The sequence below is a fragment of the Cygnus olor genome, chromosome 3 (genome assembly GCF_009769625.2).
Source record: "Cygnus olor isolate bCygOlo1 chromosome 3, bCygOlo1.pri.v2, whole genome shotgun sequence".
In the NCBI taxonomy this organism is placed as follows: domain Eukaryota; kingdom Metazoa; phylum Chordata; class Aves; order Anseriformes; family Anatidae; genus Cygnus; species Cygnus olor.
Window position 1 is genome coordinate 49,229,409 of NC_049171.1, and position 19,251 is coordinate 49,248,659.

General features: G+C 47.6%; 1 protein-coding gene across 5 annotated transcripts in view; it reads right to left on the reverse strand.

Annotated features, from left to right (window-relative positions):
- Positions 1–1,724: 1,724 nt before the first annotated feature.
- METTL24 (methyltransferase like 24) overlaps positions 1,725–19,251 on the reverse strand; it is a 36,444-nt gene continuing 18,917 nt past the window's right edge. For all 5 annotated transcript variants that reach the window (XM_040550806.1, XM_040550803.1, XM_040550805.1 and 2 more), the window contains 2 exons: positions 17,348–17,576; positions 1,725–2,924 (listed from right to left, as the gene is read on the reverse strand). In XM_040550806.1, the coding sequence (XP_040406740.1) occupies positions 2,586–2,924; positions 17,348–17,576 (568 nt within the window). In that variant the 3' untranslated portion in view covers positions 1,725–2,585. The remainder of the gene's footprint in view (positions 2,925–17,347; positions 17,577–19,251) is intronic.

Genomic DNA, 19,251 nt, shown 5'->3' on the forward strand with positions numbered 1-19,251 from the left:
GGGGCTTGGGGGATCCAACCGAGCAGCAGCACAGCACCCAGCCTTCCAGCACTGCAGCGCTGAGGCGGTGGCGGCCCCTCAGAGCCCTCCTCACACTGCTCCGCTCCGCCAGGCCGCAAAGCCCTCGCACCCCAGCCCAGGCAGGGTGTGCAGGAACAGGCCCAAGCTACATTTGTACCAGAAACAAACAAACAAAACAGTGCAGGACATGTCCTTGAGCAGGGGGATTGGGCCAGATGGCCTCCAGAGGCCCCTTTGCGCCTCAGCCATCTTGTGACTGTGTTCCCAGCCTTGTGGCAGGGGCTGGCCATGCCTGTTTACCACACTCTGAGTTTCCAACACAGGGCGGCTGTATTTGAGCTGTCCTTGGCTTGGGCTGACTCCCAGTCTGTGCCTAGGAACTGTCTGGGAGGGTCCTAGATGGCCTGAACCACAACTGTGCCAGGGAGCGCATTAATTTAACCAGGCGGCCATAGCCAGGGCCTGTGATCGCTGCCCGCCACTGCTCCATTTACCAGCAGTCCTGGGCTGGCCACAGCATCCTCCTTCTTCCCCAGCTGAGGTGTTTAATGTGTGAAACCCATGTGAAGTTCCCTTAGAATTAAACCCCACTTCAGAAAATCCCAGTGCACCCAAAGAAGTGGATGTGTTTAAAAGGCGATAAAAATGGGATTAGAGAGGCAGCAACTCCCTTCACACAAAACAACAAGGTGCTGTCAGCAGGACTGAAAGGCAGTGGATTGAAAACCAGTGTGCCTTTGTTAAAACAGGAAGGGTTTGACATTTATCACAAGTTAAAATTTCAGATGTGACTGAAGGAAGGCTGATACGCACCTGAGAGCATGAGGGCACAGAGCTGGCTTTCACTGATGGCTTTCAGGACAGATGGCTTTCAGGACAGCACAGAGCTGGCTTTCAGGATTAAAATCCTCTCCACTTCCATGAGCACCACCTCTTTCATATTCCACACCCCCTAGGCCATCACCAGAGCAGGGTGTTTTTGAAGCATCTTCCAAAGAAGCCCAAGGTGTGTGGCCTCCATGGCCAACACAGATGCTGTGTCTGATTCACTCAGGCAATTTCAAGGCCCACAAAGGGCTCTGAAGGTCCAGGTGGGGAGGTGGGACCAGGGGACAGAGCATGTGGCTCCCTGCAGCCACAGAGCAAGAGGAGTGGGAGAAAGGCTGTCACCACAGCTTGCTGGTCTCTTCTGGGAGAGAGAGCTGAGCTGGAGGGCTGAAGCTGCTCCTGCTGGGGAGAGCAGACCTTTCCTGCACTGGGGTAGCAGAAGCCCTCAGAGAGGTGGGAGAGGAGGAAAGCTTATGGTGGGGAGAATGGCTTGATGTATTTACTTGGCAAAGCATTAGCTCTGGGAGAAAGCTGTCTCACCTGGCTGGAAGGATGAGCTCCTACAGCTTTTTTCCCCTCTGGAAGCTTGCTGAGGTCCTAGGGGCATGGTGGGAACAACGCTGGGCCCTGCTCTGGGAAGGAGGGGGTCAGGGAGATGAGACAGCAAAGAGGGTGAAAGAGGTAAGAAGGGTATGAAGAGGAGAAGGAAATCAGAACGTTACAAGAGAATGCACAGTGCAGGGACAATGAGAGAGACTTCTTGAAACACAATGCCGGACTGAGGAACACCAAGGGGAGGAACACTGAACCCCATGGAGGTTTGAAATCAAAGGTAGTTACAAAGCACATATATCAAAGACACAGAAACAGTGTGATCTGGTATTTCAATGCAAAGTTTAATGTCAAAAATCTTTAGAAAAGAAACAATTTGCTATAGACTTTTTAGCTCCCTGCATTGCTTAGCTTCTCAGGGAATGACCAAGCCTGGCTGCTGAAAGCACCCTGCAAGCAACCTGCATGCCAGCGCACGGTGCCCAGCGTGCCTGCAGAGCAGGGCACATCCCTACACCTCTGAGGGCAGGTGGCCACTGCCTCTGTGAGCGCCAGTGCAGCCCTGGGGTCTGTCCTGCCCGTGTCGGGGAGAGGCAGGCTGGGCCAGGGAAGCTATGTGCTGAGAAGCATCCAGGTACAGCACTGGAAAAGGCACGCTGCAGAACGTTTACCCAAACCCAAAACCAAGCTAAAAAAGACCAGGTTTCAGTTTGACATAAGCATCTCACTAGATGAGAAACCATTCATCACAGACATTCCAAGAGGAATTTAAGACAAGCTGTTCTTTGAGCAGATAAACTAGTGAAGCCCTGCCTTCTGTGGCTGGCATTACATGACAGAGGTCTCTGAAGGGCAAGGAGGGGGGCTCTGGTGGCAGCTCTTCCTGCAGCCAAGTATCTGTGTCCCACTGCCAGGCGTGTGAGAAAGGCCAAACTCAAAAAGCTGCTCTTAGCTTCCCCAGACAAACCTTTGCAGAATGCCCGTCCTCTAAGAAAGTATACTTGCTGGCAAATATACTGCTATACCTAAAGATTTACAACAGGCATCATCTCCTAGTGCCAGGTCTTTTGACAATGTACAAAAATAAAAGCCAGCCCATTTAATCAGCAACTGCTGTATGCATATTTAGCAACTTTAGCCAGTGACTCCAAGGTCCTCTTCAGTAATGGACAGATGGCTCGCGGTCACACATCATAAATTCCTTCCTGCTGTTGCCATCTTGTATTCACCCAGCTCAGTGTGTAGCAGCTACTGGCATTGAAGGCTGCCTTTTTCAGAAACATCTGTGGTTTTGATAAGTCTTTGTAGGTATGGAAAAGCCTGAAGTCCTTCAGCTCCAGTTCTCGGAGCAGACTGTACCAGTACCGCACCACGGTGCTGTCATTGCCACTGACCTCGAAGCCAGGCCAGTGGATGTGCACCTCAAAGACCAACTGTCCGATCTGCTCAACAACATCTTCCAGGATCAGGTTTTCCAGAATTTTCCACTCCGCACTCTCCACATCTGCCTTGAGGACATCAATCTGCAACAAAAACATAACTGCTAGGTGAAAATGACAGGCTTTGCAATTACTGGCAGCAACGTCTGAGGCCAGGCGTTCCCATTATACAATATACATAATTACTCTTATATACAGTGGCTTTCGTGTCTAAAAATAATAATCTCAGAGCATCCTAGGGCTAATACTGACAGGACAGTACGTGAAGTTTCACAGCACTTCTGCCTCCAGCTCCTAGTCTGAAAAGCTTAGTACTCTGAGCTGCTCTTAGAGCCAAAGCGCGTTCTTGTTCCTTCACAGATCTTGTGGCAGCAGCGAAGCTATGGAGAAAATTCAACCATCTCACCAACCAAAGACACTAACGCATTGCTGTTCCTTATTTCTCCATCACAAAACCCTGTGACAGAAAAAGATGAAATAACAGTGGTTACTTGCACCACAGCAGAGTGGAGGCCTCATTGCCAGATGCCACATGCACAAGAGGATGGGTCCAGTCCCGAGGACCTGGCAAGGAGGTGAGAGCGGTACACAACACACAAGCGCAAGAGGAGGCCGAAGTGAAATGAATGCTCCTAGCCACACAGGTCACGAGCCCCCCGCTGCCACGCTGCTGTCTGAAGTTGTTGCAGGCATCAGTACTCACGCTGAGCAAGGAGAACAAATTCAAAGGAAAATTATGCAAAGACTGTCCAGAGTTTGATGGGCAGCTCCTCCAAAAAATAAGGGATAACAGGAAAGAAGCCATGAATTTCTTTGAAAGGAAAACATTATGATAAAGTACAAAATACAACAAGTGCCCCATTTTGATTTTAGGCCATTATTTAATTTTGCAGTTGGATATTCAGAAAACTAGCTTCTCACAGCCCAACACAACTGCAGACTGGCTTTTCTTTGAGGTGGGTTGGGGGAGGGGAGCTGTACCTTTTGAAAACAAAGAAAGAGCATTTCATCAAAATTTCACACCTGGTAAAAAGCGCTGACCTGCCGTGGTGCACAGATGCTGCCAGGCTGAAGTGCGCTTCTTCCCTAGAGCAGGACAGGGGAAACTCCCGGGGGAGCGTGGTTTTCCTGCGCTGTTCCACCTGGGCTGCTGCTTGTGCCCATCTGTTCACACACGGGATGTGTTTGAAGTGAAAACTGAAGACTTTATTTAGAGTCAAGAACAGCAAAAAAAAAAGAGAGGAAAAAAAAAAAGAAAAACCTGCAGAAATGTTGCAAGTCAGCAGGCGGGCCCCACTACAGCTGATGAAGTGCCATTAGCAAGCTGAAGCAGACCCTGAAGAGCCTGAATTTAAGGGCACAATAACACAGCTGTAAGCAGAAACATCGAAGTTTCAAGAGGCCACGCTTGCTGAGCTTCTTTGGGGCGCTACCAGGGGACAGGAAGACAAACTGGTCTCATGGTAAGGTGTGTAGTCAAATCCAAAACCAGCCTTAGCATGGCTAGCTGCTTAGTCTGGATGGGTCCTGTCTATCCCACACAACAGGCTCCCTCCCTACCCTAAAACTCAAATTCAGCCTTAAGTCAAGGGGTTGTTTTGGTCATTGATGGGGACGATGAAGCAAGGCAACCCACTGCATCGGGAGTCTCAGTCTGCATCAGAACAAACCCAGTGAGCAACAGGCCGGTGGTGGGGCTGGCCACAAAACCTAACCCCAACCCCACACAGCAAAAGTTGATGTCAGTAACTGCGTGGGCTTCCCACACAGGAGCTCTCACTTCATGGCAAAGGCCCTTCCAGCCTGCCTGGATCTGCATCGATCCCACGTGGATGCCCAAAAGTCTACGGCCTGTGCTCCACGATTGCCTGAGGGACAGACAGAGGCAGGCCGGGCTGGCAGCAGAGGGACAAAGAGACATTGAGGACAAAAAGTGCAGAGGCTGAAGAGGCAGGGAGAGCCCGGGGTTCATCTTTTTTGAAAGGTTGTTCTTGTTCCCAATGAAGTAAGGCCTGGACGCCACAGGGCTACCGCCACCTCTGCCTCACTGCGCTGTGGGACGATAACACTGCTGCCAGAGGGAAATGGAGGCCAAACGGGATGAAGCATCAGAAGGGGACTGGCTAGGAGGAGAGGACCGAGAGCTGAGGACTCCATCTACGAGATGAGGGTTTTAATCCCTGAACACCCTCTGCAGGGTGCAAGGGTTGTGTCTGTGAAGCCCTGCGAGACCTCAGTGGGACAAGCTGTAAAACAGCTGAAAAAACTCCGTGTGTTCAGAGCAGGGCTTGGGGGGCGACTCGAATAATGCCCTGGTCACACACACAGTATCAGCAAGCCAGGCTGCTGCGGATCTGCTCATCAAGGCATCACGGTGCCTCCCCCGTGCTGAGGGAGGCAGGGGGCAGTGGAAAATGACCGCAGGATTAGGGAATTAAAGCCTGTATTGTGGCACGTCCGCATGGGGAGGGGAGGCGAAGGCTGCACCGCCAACCTTAGCTCTGGTATTTCCTAGCTCGAAGCTGCAACACAGAGCCTGTCAGTCTGTCCACACGTGGGACAGAGAAATAGTTTCATGTAGTGCTCCTCTGGGTTCACAAGCAGGCTGAATGTAAATGATCCTGCTCACGAAATTCAGCTAGGAACCACTTCATGGTTGAGCTCGCCTGTTTCCCTGTATACATTTAAATAGGTTATTTATTTTTCAGACAGCGACTCGCAGCTCTACCTGCAATGCAATTTGCAGGTGGTTTTGATTCCGCGTGGGCGCAATTGCCATAGGACTGTTCAGGAACCACACATTTCTGCCTCGGTGAGACTTCTGCGAGTTTGAAAGGAGAGACAAATTATTCAAAACCTCTTTCTAGGGGAGGGATTGGAAAGAAATGTTTCTAAGCATTTGCTTTTGTTTTCCCATGATCCGGCTTTCTGGTAACAGCCTGACATCGTTTTTCTCATGGTAATGTTCCCATTCCTCATCTTCCAGGTTTGTTTGTTTTTTCTCCTGTGACACCAGCAGCCTGGGAGCTGCTGGGGCTGATCAGCAGGCACCCTGCATGCGCCGCGCTGTATTCACAAAATTGATCTGAAAAGCAGCTGCTAACCAATGTGTCTGCAGGATAGAGCGAGTTGCCACGATAACTGCTTAAACACGCACTGAAACGATCAGAAAAGCAACAGAGCACTGGTGGGGATGTGCCGAATGCACAAACCCGAGGCTCTCTGTGGCTCTGAGTGCTCTGCACCGCTCAGGGACCCAGAGGAAGGTCCCTGTCTGTACCACGACCACCCATGACTGCCTTCCAGACCCGGTGTCCATCTCACCCCAGTCCCCATTTCTCTGCCACAGATTGGGTAAAATGAATGCCAAAACAGCTTTGTGTCAGTGTCTGAGTGCCTGACAAGCCTCCTGCTAACACTGAACGCAGTTTTGTGAAGATCAGGCTTCTCAGGAGGTATTTATTTACCCTCGGTGATAAGAAATGCACTACCAACAAGAGACGCACTGCCACCGCCAGGATGCTTTGATTCAAAGCGCCAGTGAAAGGATTACTAAACAAATGCATAAACTCAGAGCTCCAGCTCACCTGGGAACACAGCTGGAGCCAGCTCTGAGGGTAAGTCCCGGGGGGCACGCTAGAAAGAGAGCAAAGCCCTACAGTGCCTTAAGGCAAAGGATGGCAGTCAGAAGCTTGCTGGCTTTCAGTACTAACAGACTACGACTGGTTCCTCTTATCTTCCACAAACTCTCTTTCACAGATAAAGAGGCTTGCTTGGCATTTTCCAACAGAAACGAGCTGTCCCCAGATGAGCAGAAATGTCGCTGTCAGAAGGAGATTAAGTTAGGCTAGCAGCCTTTAGGGCCGTACTCTCCTCACCTACATTTCCCCCTTTCAGAAAAGGTGGATATCAGACCCCACAGGAACAAGCTCCGTCCCCCCGTGGTGTGAGATCTCACCTGCCAGCCTAGAGAACAAAGCGGCCATCTCCACAGCCGGCGGCTGTGCCATGAAGCCCCGATCCCTCATTTCAAGCTGTTCCCGTTCAGCACCCAAAGACAGAGCCCATACAAAAGTACAGCATGCCAACTTCCTAAAGAATACCAAGAAACTACTGACAGCAAATCAAGCTAAAGACCACGGAGACTGTGCTGTGGTCCTGGTTAAAGGAAGCCCTTTAGCAGCAAAGGATGCGAACCTGCAGAAAGAAGACTTTCATCTCCATCCCAAAGACATCGGAAGATGGCCACAGCTCTTCTCCTGCCCAGAATTCCCATGAGGAGACGTGGCTCTCTGAGGATCCCACGTTTCCTTGTCCCTCAGACCTCCCCTACGGGCATCTCCTTCCCTGGGGATGAAGGACAATGGGCAGGGGCCACGGCAGGCCCCACAAGGGCTGGGAGCTGCCTCTCTGAACAACCCAGCACAGCTGAATTAAGGGCCAGGGAGGGAAGAGAAGCAAAAGCTAGGGGACCAAAACAACATCCTTCTGCTAGCAAAATGTCATCTCACAGTCAGATGACAAATTTCAGGGGCAGGAAGCCTGCTTTATCTGCGCTCCTACGAGCTGTGTGGTTTGTAATGCACTGTAAGTAATCATTACGGAGCTTGAAACATCAAACTGCAGATCGCAAGAGTGATTACAAGACATTTATTCTCTTTTTCTGTTCCAAATGTAAAAATGCGAGCAATTAGAACTAACTAGGTTATCACAGAAGAAGTAGAAAAATGTGGCTTTTTTAATGTTTTCTCAGCGCTTCGCTACTCTGAAAAGCCTTGTACCAGTTACACTCGGGGAAAAAAATGAAGGCCTTTCCTCATGCACAACCAAGCATACAAAACAGCTGAGAAAGAATGGGTTTCAATTAGTGGAAGTTAACACGTTCAGCATGAATGCTCATTTCTCCTTTTCAGGGTAATGACTTGTTACTGAGCGTGCCTCCCAAAGCAGAGCCCGGAGCTCTGTCTGCCTTGATCGCTCTCGAAGCACCAGGATTAACGGGGATCTCGCCACGGGCTGCCCCGTGGGCACCGTTCAGAGCTCCCGGTGGAGCAGAGTCGACGGAGAGCGAGCAGCCGGGAAGCAATTTAGCCATATTATCTCCAGCACCAGCTCAGCACGGCGAAACAGCAGCCAGGAAACCAGACACGGCGCAGGTCAGGCAGCCGGGGTCCCTCCTTGCTGCGGGAGCCAGCTGGGGGCAGCGAGGGGAGACGTGGAGGTGGCTGCAAAGCAAGAGGGGAGCTCCCAGATGCCCCGTCCTTCTGCATCGCAGCCCTAGGGAATTTACCAGCAAAGAGGCACCTGCTTTTCCTTTTCTCCTAAGAGCAATTCTATATTTTCAGCAGATAAAACTAGAAAAAAAAAAGCTGTTTAATACGTATTTTGACAGCATACAGCTTTGCAAGTAACGAACAGGTTCTTGAGTGTTGTTGTTTTTTTTAAACATAGCTTCCTTCTTGTCCGATCTGCAGTCTTCCAGCATGATACTCCTCTCTCTTTCCTTGCCTTTTCTTTCAAAATGCACCCAGCCCCTCCTCACCAGCAGGCAGGGGCTTGGATTTTAAGTCCCCTTTCATCCCCTTTTGTTCTGAGCTGGGGCTGTGACTGACGACAGATGTAGCCTAACACCAGACTGTGCTCCCAGCTGCCTGAGAACACCTCTCCCTGTGCTCCCTGCAACCCCTGGGAGCAGGACCCATCCCTGCACAACCTGAGCCCCCCATCGGGGAGATGGGGACGGCTGTGGCCACAGTGAGCACTATGGGTACTGAAACCAGGGAAAAAAATCAGCCACTACTGGTCAGTGGTGTACAGCTCCATCAGATGACCTCCCGTCCTTCCTACTCACATTTACAACCTCCTCTATGAAGGTCTGTATGGCCGGCTGTCTAGCTTGCTACCTAGCAAGCCCAAGGCTCCTATACAGTGGCCCAGAGAGCAGGATCTACAAACCCTTAGCATGGAGCAGAGCAGCACTGTGTGTAGGTGACGCCAAGGCAGAGGACCTTCCTGTCACAAACATCTCGAGCAACTTGCTCCTCCATCTCTTTAAACAGAGAACAATCTCCAGAACAGGCAGCAGGCAGCTCACTGCTAGCTAGGAGCTCAAAGTGATGCCTCCTCAGAGGAAACAGGGTGAGAAGCCACCGTGAGGACATGGGGGCTCTTTAACACTTCCCCCAGCAGCAAGCTCCTCGCCCGCACAGAGCATCGGCAGCTCACCAGTGCACATCCCTGCTCAAGAGCACTCTGCCCCAGCTCCCGTTTGCACTCCATTACGTTTTCTGCTTTGTGCAGCTCTTCCACCGCGGAGGAAAAATCAAAACGTCACCTCATCGGGTCCCTCGGGCCCTGTGGAGAAGTGGAGAAGTGGAGAATTCCCACCGGGCAGCTCCAGAAAACCTGATCTTGAATTATTTATCAGCCTGATCATCAGCAAGAGTTCTCCCTGCTGAAGCCAGGAGGAGCAAGAGCTGCGAGTGTGTGCGTGCGTGCGTGCAAGGGACAGAGGGCTGGGGCTGCTGTGAAATGGTTGCGCACAGCAAACAGCATCCCGGCTGCAAGACCCTCTGCTGTCACGTAGTACCATGACGCTGTCTCACACGGAAATGGTGGGGTGCTGCTGCTGGTGTCCAAAAGATGGTGGAGCGCTGGGGGAAACAGACTCTGAATACCTGATTTTTCTGAGGGGTCTTCCTTAACAACAGCAAAGTCAACAAAGAAAGAAAATGAAAACCTAAAAAAATCCTCCTTCCTTGCTATTTTTTAGCAAACAATACTATGCCTTGAGAGTTGTGGGGTTCTTTTCAGAGCAGACCTACATAATTTCTGTTTCGGCAATGAAATACTTTCATTACAATTCAGGCATCGCACCTGCCTTTTTCCTAGGGGAAGAAAAGGCTACAGGTTGTACCTCACCCAGCCAACGTTAGCATTTAAAAGATCTTCCCTCCGTGCCTGATAATTGCATACGAAACACCACCTGTTCCCTAGAAACACCACTATTCTTATCGATACCTTGAGGATTGGTGGAGAGAATTTAAAGGAGGTGAAAGGAGATGCAGCAGACGAAGAGACGACCCTGCACAGGAATGCACATGACGCATTTCTAGCGCGTGATACAGGTGGTGGGAGAGGTGGCGAGCAGTAAATCACTGACCAAAGACCTCCGCTCCCAGAAACATGAGGTGCTCAGGCCCACTCCTACTCACAGCCAAATTTCACTCCAGTTACGATGGAAACACCGCATAGGCAGCAGCAGCCTCAGCTGACTAAGCAAATAAGGAGCAATTTCCACTTTGATTTCATTATCACTGAAATTAAAAAATGCCTGTAGCCAGGATACTGTGTCAGGAGCAGCTTGTGGATTACTCAGGGGAAACCACAACGAAGTTGCAGAAGGCAGAAGCTCCACCTGCAGCTGGAAATAGCTGCACCAGTTCGATTGCCACTTAGGTTTCAGCAACAGGACTAAAATTCACTAACTCACTGGCACATCCACAAAGGAGAAGGTCAATGCACACACACCAGCTAGTGCTCGAATTGCAGCTCCGGTGTAACTCCAAGGAAATTGGTCCCATTACACTGCCAATGAATTGGGGCCAGCATGTACAAACATAACCTCAAAGGGACTGAATGTGTGTGTTACGGGTAATAAGTCTTGCCTGAACTCATAAATCAATTTACAGAGCCCGAGGCAGATGCTTATTGTAGAATAACACGCTCTCCAGCACTCTGAGCCTTTGCTTTAATGGCATGACTTAAAAAAAGATACTACTTTACATTTTCTAGCTAGCTTGACTGAAGTTATTATCTCTGGTGCTCTCCCTTTCAGCACAACCAGCACAGAAATTAGGCGTGTGAGACATCTGCAGAACTCGGGACTTCTAAGAGAGATGCTGAGCACACAGCTGGGTTTGGAGGCACTGCCACAGCTCCCCACATCCTACAGTTTTTCCTCTCTGTACGCCTTGAAGTTGCCATACACCTTGCCTAATCCCTCTTGCATTCATCCATATCTTTCTGGTTTCACACAGAAATCCGAGGCTGGAGCTGGAGCCAAAAAAAAAGAAAAACAAAGAGGGGACGTGTGGAATTAAGACAGAATTTTTAAGTATGCTCTCACTCCCTGTGGTCTTCTCAGGTCCCCTTCCCAGCCCCACCGCGTCTGCTTGTTGCACTGCACCGCCTGCTCACCGCCCGCACCGCTCTCAGCGCCCAGTAGCAAGTCCCCCTTTCTTATCCCCTCTGTTTTTCCTGGATCACTTACACGTGCACACATTATCAGCGTGGCACAGGTCACATCTGGCAGTATTTTCCCACTACTTTCTAAAAACACAACGAAAGCCCCAAAAGACACACATACTGTTGTGTGACACCGCAGCAGAGCTGTGCTGTTCATGGCCACGTTAAACTCTGACTTTCTGCAATTACCACCCTGTAGTGAATACGGAACTGCAAATCATTTTCTTAATTAAAAATGATTCCAACTATCACATCTGAGAGCTGCTGAAATAATTCTCTGCCAGGAAAAATGAGACAGAAAAGAGAGTCCTCTGGATACTTCGGTAATTTCATCTGACTCTGATGAGAGAGGAAATGATTCTTGCAGGTCTGTGGAATTTGTTTCTCACTGTGTTCGTCGCTAATGGAATTTTCTCACGCTTCAGCACTTACCCTGCTTTTTGGTGACGTTCTGAAGTGTTATTATTTAAGAAAAAGAGGAGAATAGGATGAGGAGGCTGCCTGACTCAGCTGGACTGTGCCTCTGTGCTACTAGGGCAAGTCACTCGAGGTGGGACGCACCTCACCCAGCCTTAGACATGTCAACCCAAACCAGCTGTCCAATTCTGTAAAGACCACAGAGAGGAAGAGGAACTTCTGAAGGGAAATTTGAGATGGGCAGTTCGTGCCATCCAGCCATGTTTTAAGTGCCCGCCCTTGCATGAGATGAACTGCACCTAAAAGGTTTGCCTTGAGTTTATGAGGCCCTCGACAGCTATCTCCAATGCAGACATGTGAGTTAAGGGAGAGTTCCACGCTTCTCCTTCCCTTGGCAGGCCATTTATTTAGAGTTTAAGGTCTTTGGGTTATGGTATTGTGCCTGCCTGGCTGATAAGTGGTAGCAGCGAAGGCATTTCCAGGGGAGGAAGGGGAGTATGGCAGTGACAGCCTGAGACCCCACCAGGGCTCTGGAGCACTGCTCTGATCACTTGTCTTCCAGCTGCAAGAGGGGCAGGCAAAAACTAATAAGATATTATGGAAAATGTAGGATCTCTCCTGTCAGAGGAGACTTAAAGGCCAGTACGATAACCCTGCCGAAACAAAGGCTGTTCTTCACAAATACATCTGGGGAGTAAATGGCAGCTGCAGAAAAAGGGGCCACTTAAGCCTAAGGTTCTGAAAATAGTGATGCTATCATCAGATGAAGAGTGTCTGTCTTCCTTCTAGAACTACGATCCTGGAAAAGCCCCAGATAAGCACAGTACAGCAAAGAAAAAAAAATAAGCCCTTTCAACAGAACTCCAAACATTTACCGAAGGATTTGTGCAACACAGCAACTCAAGAGATCCGGTCTCCTTTGGCTGCTCTGACGCCGGGCCAAACAGAGCAGCACGGGGATGTGAACTCGTGCTCCCACCTCGGCAGGCTGAGCGGGGCTGTCCTCCGGCCACAGCAGCAGAGGCCACGAGGACACAGCTCCCTGCAGAAGTTCCTGGGCTTCTGAGCTGCTGGCTCCTCATCCCGAGCTCAGGGCAGGATCAAAAACTTCACAGACAGCTCTGGCCCCTGCAGTCCCACGATGCACATAGTAATGCGTGGCTGCGTGGATTTGGTTGCTCCAGAAGTTGAAGGTGGACTTTTCCCAATCTGGAGAGTTAATTTTTTGTTTCGTTAATCAAATCTCCACGCACAACTAACTTGTTATGCAGTTTTTCCTGGGCTTTTATTTTGTATTTATTTATGTACTACCAACATTGAGTTGATTTTAAATCAAAAAGGTAAATTGATCTTCTTTAATCTTTGCTCTTCCACTCCACTCTTCATAAAGCTGAAAGTGCAGCATGAAATGGAGTCTGCAGTATCTGCTTTAGGAGATGAGGCAAGGGATAAATCACTTGCTGAGGAGGAGATGAGGTTATTAATCAAGATGGCTGCAGGGTGTAAGGTTTTGGGGTTGTGTTGTATTAAGTAACAGGTGAAAGGGAGGAGTCTTTTTTTTTTTTCTCTTAGCCAGGTTGTCAAACAAACAATTCTTCATGCAGATGCCAGCGTAAATTAAAGCCTTCTAATCAAAACTGGGACTTGAAGATCTTTTTGCATTTCTTTTAATAATAAACAATGGCACAGTCTGGTCTCTTATGATTTGTTCAAGATGACTTGAGTGGAAGGAGTTGAACGCAGCTCTGCCATCCCCCAAAAGATACGCCTGTGAGCACTTCCTGATTAAATGAAGATGATACTTTGCATGCTCAGATTCTCCTTTCTAGTTTAATTTGTTTTCCAGGAAAGCACCTTATTCGCTGCTGCCTTGCGCCACCAAAGAATGCAAATTCACAGCCCTTACTGATGGCAGCACATGAGATTTGACCTGCAGAGCTCAAGAAGGCGGCGAACTACTTCTGAATTAAGAGTTTGTGCACGTGAACATGCATGACTGAGTCTCGGGCACATCCACTCAAGGCAGAATGAAATCTTGCTTGCTTCTGCTGCTCAGGGCCCTTCTGTCAAAGGTTTTAAATTTTGCTTTACAGCACGATCTTTAGAGTGTAGAATACATGTAGCAGCCTGATTTGAATTTCTGGGTAAGGGTGGTGACTCTTTGTGGAGGGGATAACGTTGGAGTGGGAGGGTGGAGTTTGCATTTCAGCACAGTCTTTTCTTTACAGTCTTCCTGCATACTGAAGTCTGGGCTCCATGGAACGCAGCAACCTTCTGAGGATGACACCAGTACTAGCTACAAAGCAAATCTCTGCTGGGACTAGGTGAACAGTTTATTTAGACAGCCGAATTGCCCCCCTTGTAATGACTGCAATTCAGACTGGTGAACCCTTTGCCAGACCATGGAACTGGTTGTGACAAATCCAGACCTGATGAAATTCAACAAGGACAGCACCAAGTCCTGCAGCTGGGGAGGAAGGACACACTGCCATGAGAGGGGCTGGGTATCTGCCTGGCTGGCTGGAGAGCAGCTCTGCAGAAAGGCCCTGGGGTTCACTGTGCAAAGAAGGTCAACAGCATCCTGGGATGCATTAGCGGGAGCATGGCCCATCGACCAAGGGACGCGATTATCCCCCTGTATTCAGCACTTGTGATAGTACATCTAGATACTGTGTGCAGTTTTGGCTCCCTGGATATAAGGAAATACTTTTTTTCCATGATGAGGACCACCAAGCAGGATAATAGCTTGCCCGGAGAAGTTGCGCAGTCTCCACTTTGGAGAAAACTCAGTGTTTTTCACGATTCGAGTGGAAAAAACTCTGAACAACCTGGTCTGACTTCATAGCTGCCCTTGCTTTGAGCTAGGGACTGAACTACAGGACTCTCAAAATCTCTTCTGACTTCAATTATCCAGTGATCCTATATGAATGAAGTTCCCCATCCAGCTATCAATGATCCGTGGGGAACACCAGTACCATAGCACCATCACTCCAGTAGTCTGTGAGAGAATATGAAAAAGCTAGCTTTCACAAAGCTGAACCGTGATGAAATAAGAAAGAAAACCTTAAGCATTCGGTGTCTTTCTCCCTTTTCTACACTATTCATCAGCAGTGCACTGGAGAGTACCCATAAGAAAAAAAGAAAAAAAAAAGAAAAAAAAGATTAGGAAAAAAATATATGAGAAAGATTGATTTTTACATCTTTATCCTCTCCAGTGGCTGATAAAATACTGAAGATACAGGTATATGAAGATACTGAAAATACTGATATATCTCAGAGATACACCAGCAAATTTTCAGTCTAGATCTGTGTGCCAGGAAACAGGACTCTCACTACATCCTTTGGAGATTATTCCAGCACTTAAAAGATTTCTCTCTCTTATAGTTCCCCAAAATAGTCTGACTGCATGTCTCCTTTTTCAATCGCATCCTATTATAGAATTAGATGATTCCTCTACCTCCAGGCTATTTACACTCCTCAGAGAACAGAGGAGTGTTATGTCACGCAGCCCTTTAGAAAGATCAAGTTCATTTAATGCTTCCTCAAATCCACTCCAACAGCAAAAGAACTGTTTGTGTTTCTTGTCATAATAACAGAATGGGTTTCCACTTCTGTGGGAGGGCTCCCAGTACCGACTGCAGAATAGCAGGTGTGCTCTCATTCGAGCCAGAGAGAGAAACAAGCCCGTCAAGTTCTTTGATGTCTTTGCACACAAACCCCCCAGATTGCATGGTTTCCTTACAAGACTGCAGTGGTAAAATCTACAGGAGGCCTTGTCTGTCCCCTCTTCAACAGTCCCTGACGTCAGTGGATATATTCTCATTCACTTGGACGGTCTTGGATCGAGTCCCAAATCTTTAAGAATAAAAGCAAGGAGAAAATGAGGCATTAACTTCAAATGATGTTGTTCGGAATTCCCCCCTTGAAGTGGGAAAAGAGCAGCTTTGAGGGTAGGCGTCAGGATTTTTAAAGTTAAAAAGAATGGAACCAAGAGCATGTTTCAAATTTCTAACTGAAAAAGTGCTTTGGAAAATATTACGGAAACTGTTTTGAATTAACTTATTTATTTAGTCCAGGGAACATTCCACTTGCATTCACCGGAAAAACGAAAATGTGAGTGTCACAGCAGTTACTTTGATGTCCTTGTCATAAATTGGAGCGTACCAGTGTCTTAATGCAACACACAGCTCTTCAGGTGGCCTTCCAAGCAGACAAAAACTAAGTAGAACAATGTAAGTAGAATAGGTTTATTCAGGTATTTCCCAACTAGGAAGTATCAGAAGACTGCCAAGTATGTAATGGCTGTACACTGACTGAGGAAAGTCAGCTCCTGACCTCACTAATGTCCTAATTTGCACAGGGAAGCCATGTGAATGCTAGTAGACTAAATGGCCATGCATGGTGTTCACGTTGTGCCAACACACTTAACCAAATCCTGTGCTGTGTGTGCACAACTAGAGAAAAGCCCGATCCCACACGTTATGTGAGCACTGTGGTCCAGGGCCGCCCTCCAGCTGGGCGCTTTCACGTCAGGCAGCTCTCACCCAGAAGTTTACACACTCAGATTCACAGCTACACTCCTCTAATTCACAGCAGGTCTCACGAGCGCCCCGCACCAGTCCGTGACAACCAACTGACTGTTCCCAGCAGGTCTCGTGTGTCACAACGTTCGTGTGCTTTTTCTGGATCAGGTCATTAATCATTTGCTCTGTGAGTAATTCATCTAAAATCAAAACAATCAATGTGAGGCATATGTCAAAGGAAAGCCATCTCTGTCTCTCCCCAGATGTTTCACTAATGCACAACCTAGGACAATTACAGTATGACTAAGAAGCAGGGAAAAGATGCTTTTTCTGCTCTTCTCTTCAAAATGGTTCAATCAGGAGAGCTGAACCAAAAGAAAACACTAAAGAAAAGCGAGAAATGAACTGAAAAGGACATCTTGAGTTTTATAATAACAAACCAAACAAATGTTGCACTGCTTGCTTGCTTTGTAAATCCTACAGAAAAGCTCCTCCTTAGCTCAGGCTGTCTATTTCTTAAAAAAATAAAAAAATAAAAAAAATAACACAAAGACATGCAGAACTAGCTGCAGGCAATGAAGTATGTTAGCATTTCAATTCATGCTAGTATATCCTCTGAGGGAAAATCTCTCTTGAAAGCAACCTAATCCTGTGTGTCAGGAACTTCCTCAAATGTCTTTTGGCAACAGTTAGTTGAGAACTGAAGATTTCTTATGTATTTACAGTTCCTTTTTAAAAAAAAAAGGAAATGTTAAAAAAACAGAGCACTGCCAATTTCAAAGCAGGATGTTTTTGTTGACGAAGACTGTGGTTAGGACTAGTAACCCTAAAAATGTAAACAACCCATCCATTACCTCTTCTCTTCTAATTGTTGATGCAAATATTTTTGTCTTTGTAAACTGTGCTGCTTGAGTAGTTTAGTACTCTTACCCAAGCAATGACCAGAACTTCCACAGGACTGAAAACACAAATGCCCAGTGTCACCAGCTAGCTGAAGGGAAAAGGAAGGGAGAAGGAGGAAAGTATTTGGCTTGTGATTTAAAATCAAAGTGGCTGTTATCAGCGCACAGGAAAAGCGAGATAGAAAAGACACCCCTAGAAGGAATGCCTTGCAAGTGTTTCTGAAGAAAAAACTGTTGTCAGGAGATAACCTTGGAAAGCACCCGAGCTCCTGAGACAGCAAGAATCACAGAGTCACAGAATGGTTGAGGTTGGAAGGGATCTCTGGAGGTCATCTGGTCCAACCCCATTGCTCTACGAGTTCTGCAGCCTTCCCAACACTTAACCTTGCAGTCCGAAACCTGCCGCCCGGGTCCTTACCTTCTGATGTCCAAATTCGTTCAGTATCGTGCCCAGCTTCTTCGTGTTGCTGTGAAGTCTATGAGCAGCAATGGCTGGATTGGGATCCCTCCAGTCAACAGAGAGGCGATGGTACCAGAGGTGCCGACCCTCCTGGATGTGCGCTGACTTGATGCTGGGGTCGAAGCGATGCACCTCGCAGCCACTGTTAGCCATGCTGATCTCAAACTGGTTGTCATCGTTGCCCAGCCTACGGAACAAACAAGATGCAAATACTGACATTGCAAAAAGACCTACTGGTGAGGAGAATATCCCGAGGACTGTGGCATGCAAGAAGGAAAAATCCAACCTGTTGGTTTCTGAAGCAGAGTGGAGGAGCTGTCACGCTACTTCTTGGGATTTTATCCACAGTGCTGTGTTAGGTTATCTTACCCTAATTCTGATGAGATAACCAGAAATAAAGATGAAGAACAATAATGCCCACTGTAGATTCGGAATAAGTACTTAGATAAAGAAAATTTACAGGAACAGATGCAGAAGAACAAATGGATTTAAAATGTATACAATGCTACTTTGTAAAAATCAGTCATATTTCCTACCGTATCTACACAACGATGACCCACAATGGCCACCAATGGGGATAAGATGCAAAAAACAAATTGCTCTCTTAATCTGTGTACAGAAAGACACAGACTAAAATGCAAATTTAAAAAAACCTCCTTCCCAACAGCAGCAGTGTTTTTACACTTAGAGAAAGATTGATGCTAAATTGAAAAAGACCCTAACGCAGGACAAACAGCCCCATTGTACTGAAAATAGTGTCATCCCAACCCCTGTCTCTGCAAAGAAAAGATGTACTTTATGAGGCTGTGCCACACTCCCACCTCCTACGGCCAATTGATTCAGACAGGATAAAAGAAAACTAAAAACTCTGGTATTTTCCATTGCAATCACATATCTGGACCTCAGGCCTTCCCTGCTGTGTAAAATATGATGTCCTCTTCACCTCTTCCCCTCCAAGCTCGTTCCAAGTGTGGTTTGAATCATAAACTAAACCTTAAACTTAATCAAAATCATGCTGTTGGATACACACATGTAGCACTGGGAAGGGAATCAAGGTTTTTTAATTCAGCACATCAACCAGTTGTACAAATTGAAAATATCCACTCTGTACTCTGTACAGCATGGCCTTTATCTACCACAGACAAACCGTTGTAGGGCAGTACTCTTAGAGGTACTGACAGAGCACCTGCTACATGGCAACACAATTATGCTTAGGCATATTTAAAATGGTGTGAGTCTGAACTAATTCTGGCTATGTGCATCAACGTGTAAAACGTGATAAATTTTACATCATACCACACTGGGATACAACATTAAGGCAGCACTAAATGTTTGACATAGATGACATGTTGGTAAACTAAAGTGAATCCAACTCCTGATACAATGTTTGGAAGAGCATATGTTTTGGGAGTTACCAATACGGTATCACATCTGCCAAGCCTAAGGTACCAGTGCCCTGCTAGAAGGTCCTCCACTGAACCATCTTCCCCTTCAGGAGTCCTGGGTGAGTAGAAGGATACGGGGACTGCAAGAACAGCCCAGTATGCTTTTAAGAACGATTGTATTTCACACGACTCCAGCCCATTAGAGATGTGTAGGAGGGAAAGAGGGCAGTTTTCTTTTACTACATTCAGTAGACACCAGGAAAAAAGTTCAGAAGTTAACCAAGTGAATCGGCGTGTTTGTTTGCATATGGCATTCTACAGAAGGGGCGCAGATGAACAAAGACCGGCGTAATCCCTTCGGAATGAGAAGCTGGCTGAAAAGGAACAAAATACAAATTGTTTGGGACAAATGCAGCATTAGAGCAATGAGCCTACCAGCAACCCATGGACACATGCATCTGTGACACACTTCTAACA